The 6,084-nt window shown below is 42.6% G+C and overlaps 2 protein-coding genes across 10 annotated transcripts in view; one reads left to right on the top strand and one right to left on the bottom strand.

The window, feature by feature from the left end:
- Positions 1-1,481, top strand: part of DEGS2 (delta 4-desaturase, sphingolipid 2) — a 26,544-nt gene extending 25,063 nt beyond the window's left edge. The window contains exon 3 of the mRNA XM_024196463.2: positions 1,320-1,481. Coding sequence (XP_024052231.1) covers positions 1,320-1,466 — 147 coding nt within the window. The 3' untranslated portion in view covers positions 1,467-1,481. The remainder of the gene's footprint in view (positions 1-1,319) is intronic.
- Positions 1,482-3,756: 2,275 nt separating this feature from the next.
- Positions 3,757-6,084, bottom strand: part of EVL (Enah/Vasp-like) — a 213,900-nt gene continuing 211,572 nt past the window's right edge. For 4 of the 9 annotated variants that reach the window (XM_026651186.1, XM_026651187.1, XM_024196454.3 and 1 more), the window contains one exon: positions 4,425-4,912. In XM_026651186.1, the coding sequence (XP_026506971.1) occupies positions 4,875-4,912 (38 nt within the window). In that variant the 3' untranslated portion in view covers positions 4,425-4,874. Of the gene's footprint in view, positions 4,913-6,084 lie in introns of all 9 variants that reach the window. The other 5 variants (XM_024196452.3, XM_024196453.3, XM_026651185.2 and 2 more) reach the window with 4 other exon arrangements.

Here is a 6,084-nt window from a genome sequence, read left to right as displayed (position 1 = left end):
AGGGGAGGGGGAGGTAGTGGGCGGGAGAGAGAGAGAGAAGGTAGGCGGCCAGGGCTACAGCAGGGCGCGGCCACGCGGCCCCTCCCGCCATGCCGCGCACCGCCTGCTGGGAGGGCTCCGCTCCGGTCGGCGGAGAGGGAAGGACGCAGGCTGTCCTGCCGGGCTTGCTGCAGGGCGCTCCCATCCTCCGCGCCGCCGCCCCCTACAGGACGGCCGGAGCGGAACAAAACAAAAGCAGCCGTGCCACCCTAGGATTGGGCGGAATGCCACCTCGTTCAATCTGCCGCCCCAAGCACCAGCTTGCTCAGCTGGTGCCTGGAGCCGGCCCTGATGGGAAGGGTGCACATACCTACAGCAATAGCGAGAGCACTTCTGAGAGCAGGCCAGGTGAATTTCTGTCAGGTGTGCAGCTAAAATACCAGCTAGTAATGGCACATAGGGAGAAACAGAACTATGGCCAAGCAGCACTCAGTGTCTTCTGAACTGGTTTGATCTTTCACTGAATTGTGACACCTGAACATGTTTAAGGGTTCAGGAACAAAAGTGGGTGGCACAAAATGCGTGAATTATGCTGTGGTGGAGTCCTGATAGCTCATAACAAGGCCTTGTTCTCATGATGAATCAGACTAATTCATGTATCCCTTCCCTCCTCATAAAACACTGCTGAATTCTAGTCCCGTGGAACTAAAATACAAAGATCAGATTCGGACCCATATTTTTTTTTCAAATTCTGAGGGCATGTTGGGACTAAAGGGTTTGGTTCAGTCCATTGGAGATAGGTGTCCATTATGAAGTTTCCAAATGGCTCTAGATACAGATCAGAGGTGTTTTTTTTAAACCAAAGTTCTAAAACCAGAACATCCCTGAATTCTTTATCAGGCCTGTGTCTACAGGAAAATTTAACAGGATGCCAGATTAGTTTGAGACTAAGTTAACAGCAACTATTAAATGGGGAAACAAAGTGGAACAGAATTTAGATGCTACAGCTAGAAAGACTTTGGTTTCTGTAATATTTTTTATTTCTAGTGCAAGCAAGGCTGTAGCTGGAGTATTTCAGTCATACAAAGTGGACTACTGTGTGCAAAAATACTCAGAGGAAAATGTAGAACGCTAGTTCAACGTTTCTTTCCACTAGAAATAGTTATCAAAAATGCTACATCATTCATAGTCATAGAGCAGATTGTGATATACGATGCTTTTCATTGAAAGACTTAATGGTGTGGATCTTAAAGTTACATTGGGCAAGCTACAATCTCAGCTAGATACAGAAGAACCTCTGACAATGCAATGCTGGTTAAATGGTCTCTTGTTCTTTTCAGGTGAAGAAGATAGCAGCAGAATATTATGACAACCTTCCTCAGCACCAATCTTGGGTTCGAGTTCTCTGGGATTTTGTTTTTGATGACACCATTGGTCCTTACTCACGGATTAAGAGAATATGTAAACTAGCACCAGAAAACCAATAGATTTGCTTTAGTGTCTTCATTAATGTTAAAAAAAAATCCAATTTTTGTGAACTTGAGTTTTCAGAGCTAAAAATGATCTGAAGTAATATTTCTATGCACTTACCTTTTCTGTAGTACCAAAGGTGATGAAATATTGAAGGAAACCACAGGCACTGTTTTAGAATACTGTAAATTTTATTAAAAGGATTTTTGCTTATGTAACATTGCTCTTTGGCAGGATATCACACATGTATGTTTATAGCAGAGGCAACATAGATGCACCATCCTTTGTATCTGGGTGAAACTGTTACATTTTAAATCCACATTAAACATTTCCCCCCCCTTTTCATCAGGACCATGCATGTGTGGCACAAGATTCAGTTTAGACCTGTTCTGTGGTGCAGAATGCTTCTAATCTTTGGAGGAATGGAGACACATACTTCAACAGGTGGTTGGCTTGCCTTAATAGGTCAATGCAAGCAGGAGGCAGCCAGGATTCAAGAGCAAAAACTCAACCCCTTGCTTCCTTGGATGGATGAGGGCTAGGGCTGTATTATACATGCTACTTCAAGTACAGTCATCTCTGAGCTACATCTTGGTTTCTGAGCAGATTACAGCTGGGTCAACAGCTGCTGCAATATTGCTGCCACATCATATGGGATTGGGAAGGCAGGGATAGACCCAAAATGCAGTAGGTGGAAAAACCCCAGGAATCTTATTACCATGAGCAAACACAATGATATGGTTTGTCACATCCAGTGAAGTTGTGCTCTGGACAGTGACTGTACAAATGAAGATGGAACTTCATTTCCTATTCTCATCTATGTCAGATCAACTTAACCAATGGAGTGGAGAGATTTCTTTTCAGTTTGCCAAGCACACTCCCCTTGAGACATCAGTCCTGATGCTGCTGAACACGTGAGTCAGAATAAAACCCAGCTCATTCAACCTTCTCTGTCATTAGCACTGCAGGGCCAACCTCCTGCCTGTAATGTTTGTAAGCATGATTCAATACATATAGAACCATATCCCAAGAGGAGATCAGCCACAGCCTTTCTGGGGCTAATGCACTCAGGGAAAAGCCATATGCTCCTATTCTCTTGGATGTGCAAGCTGAGAAACAGGATTTCTAATACCTTGAATTAACATTTAACATCTTACAGGACAACTGCACTATGTGCTGAACTGTTTTCATTTCACTTAACAGACTAGCTCAAGACGAAACACTCTTCTACAATGTTACCTTACTATAAAACATCTGTGAATCATTTCATTTGTACAGAAAAACAAACTGTACATAAATGTCTAAACTTCTGCTATTTCTAAACATAGCCCTCCCTCCATTCTGCTTCACTCTGTCTTGCTGTTTTCAATTTACGGTATAAACTAGCCTGGCAGATTTCTTAAAGAGACTTGTGGAAGATTAATAAACTGGAGTGCGATTAAGTAAACTTCTAACATTACAAGGCACCCTTACCCTCTCCTAATTTCTTGGCCGTCTTTGATTACTATTAATCAAACCATCCTTCCTCTGTTGTACCAGCTGCTACCTCATTACTTGCCTCTATGCTGCTTTTTCTGTTAATTTAGCACTGCTCAAAGAGAGGCCAGAAGACTGAATAAAATACTACAGGCTCTTCAGCTTGGGGACCAGCTGATTTGACTTCACTCAAGAAATAAAAAGTTTGCACAATTCAAGAGATCTGGGCTTTTAAAAAGCTGACTGCAGGAGCTACTGCTTCAGTAGCAGCTGTGGATGGAAAATGACAGTTTTAATAAGAAGTGAGCTCAAACTGTTTGATTTCTCTCCTGCCATTCAAAATGATCAAGGGCAGGAGGATAGAACAAGGATTCTGCTCTTGTAAATCTTAAACAGACCTAAGTTAGCAGAAATTCTCAAGCCTATACTTGGCTGAAAGAATGGCCCCTACTTATTGCACAAGTAGTAAGAGCTGAGCGGTCAGGCACTGTTGGACTACAGAAAATAAAGGTCAAGTATTGGGTACCAATGTTGCCTCCAGGACTGCGGTGTGACAACGCAGAGGTTGAAATGCCCAATTTCAATTGAAATGTTGTCTAAAGGCAGCCCCTAGGCTTTGCCTGTAGTAGGGGCATGTGAGCAACCATGGGAAATTTTTAGAACATCAGTAAAGCTGCACCAGCGGGGCTGCAGTTATTAACTCTGTCACCCACCCTTGCTCTGAGTAGGCTGTAGCCTTCTTAAAAACAAAACAACAAACCCTTTACAAATTAAAAGTCAGGGAATGGGGTTGGGGTTTTTGTAGGGGAGGAGGAGGGAGGCAGGAAGGGAATGAGTGAGAGAGTGGAGGGGTTAGTGATGGTCTCAGTGGAGCAGTGGGACACTGGGGACCAACTACTGGTCAGTAAATGTTACTGATGACAATATGAGCTTGCAGGGCTGTGACAGACTCTGGGATGCAGTATTTCCAGATTCTAGTAGCCTGTTTGCAGTCTGGTCCTGGTCAGCATAGAGGGTGGGCAGAGGTAAGACCCTGTGCCTCAACTGCTGCAGGAAGATGGGGCTAGCAGCCAGCTGTTCCCCACCTGGAGCTGGTGCACAGCTGGCATTGCACTGCTATGAGTGGTCAGGGAAAGGGGCGTAGGTAACGAGTTGCCTGCTTGGCCAGATTCTGATGTGCAGGTTAATGCTACATTGACAGGCCTCTCCTGCTTGTTTTATTAAAAATGAATGTTACATGAGATTTCACAACATGCAGGCAGCCTTGCTCTTGTGTTCTCAGCAGAGCCTCCAAAACCAGCAAGAAAACACACCACAGCAACACAGTGAAATTAAAGTGCAAAGCTAGAGCAACTAATGAACAAAACCAAAAGCAGGGCCATATGGACAATAAACAGTTTATTACCAATATGAACACAGATACTGTGGTGCACTGACGTACCGTTTTAATATTGTGATAACTCTGAGTCAAAGACCTTGTCGGCTGACAACTAACATGTCTCTGTTTCTTCTGGTGATGCCACAATACATTTCTGTTGGCAAAGGGTCTTCATTTACATTGCAGACTACCAGTAAAATTACTTTGAAGTCATCTATTAAAAGCAAATGGTTCACATGTTTTCTTACCTACTACTAAAAAGAAACATAATACATTTAAATAAGCAAATACAAAATACAAAAAAGGCTGACAAATCTGATGTGCTGTGTCAGATGAAATCTAAAAAATCCAGAAATTTAAAATTTAATATTTTCTTTAGATTAAGACTTTTAAAATGAAGCAACTCCAAGGCAGCAGCAAGCTTCAAAGTGTGCTCAGTCTGCTAATAAAAAGGGTTTAAGAACAAAGACAGTGCAGGTGTCCTCTTTCACCATCTTGCATGACCTTGGTACACTTAGAAATGATCCAATCTTCCTAGCATCCTTAGTACCTCGCAGATGCTGTGTAGTCATTATGTTGTACTGATTCTACTCAACTCCTGCCTTATGGCTGGAAAACCAAACCAAAAGGTTAATTCAGACAACTACTCCCAGTGACAGGCAGTAAATACTCAGAGCCAAAGGCAGAGGTAGTGTAAGTTATACACTGGTAAGAGGATGCGAGTAACTTGCATAGCAAAGGGGGCAGAAGGGTGGGATTGTAGCTGGGGAAAAACAAGAGGACGCAGTAAGAAAGTGTGCGTGGAAGGTTAGAGGGGTGAAAGGGCTGTTCTATTTTGTACCTTCTGGCACACGCCTAATTGTTGCTTTTCCTGTTAAAATTTTCCCCCGGGGCCTCCCAAATTGCACTCCTTGTGTCTGCTCCCGCTCCCACTGAAATCAAAGGCAAACCTCCCACTGATTTCAATGGCACCACAATTAGGCTGCCTCACGCCACCATTTATGTTGCTCCGAACCGCAAATCTTAGTCAAATAGTATCAATTTTTTCAATGCCTTTTAACAATACATTATATTGATACACACACAAAAATAAGGGTCACATTTCTATAATAGTGTTTAGTGCTTTATAAGTTAAGCCTCACACTGCCCTTGTGTGTACATATGTACAGGTCAAGTATTATAGCATAGGTCATACAGCCAGGTGGGATCAGAGCCAGAGAATTCTGACTCCCTTTCCTCTACCTAACAAGTGGACCACACAGTTCATTCTATGCTAGTGCTGATGTGCATGGAAAAGTCTTACACTTCCTATTGACAGTTGAAGTCTATAGAAATTCGTATTCTTTTTATGTAGTTTCAAAATCATTCTAGAAAACTGTATTTTGCTAGAATATGGTTAAAAAAACAAGTTTATGAGGCAAACAAATCTTCTGAGATTTAGATTATGATCATTGCAGCTGTTGGGAAGGGGGTTTTGGCCCCCAGTGTGGGGATTTCTCAGAACCATCACCCTGATACACTAATGTTCTGATATGGTACCACCTATAATTAATAATACTCATACAGCAAATTAGGGGTGGAGTTGTAAATACTAAAACAAGATTTCTTCTTGCTTCTTTTCAGTTGCCTTAGCAACAAGTTCAATGACCCCAGCAATTCTGTAATGGAGTGTTTTTATTGCTGTATAAACAATTTCCTTTGGTCTTGGAACAGTACTAGGTTATGGGTGTTTTCTCTGCTAGAACAGCAGCCTGGATCGGAATCTAGTCAGTTTGTTTAAG

The sequence above is a fragment of the Terrapene carolina genome, unplaced genomic scaffold, assembly GCF_002925995.2.
Source record: "Terrapene carolina triunguis isolate 2854851 unplaced genomic scaffold, T_m_triunguis-2.0 Scaffold96, whole genome shotgun sequence".
NCBI classification, from domain to species: Eukaryota; Metazoa; Chordata; order Testudines; family Emydidae; genus Terrapene; species Terrapene triunguis.
Note: the sequence above shows the minus strand (reverse complement) of the source record. Positions and strands in the feature narration are given on the sequence as shown.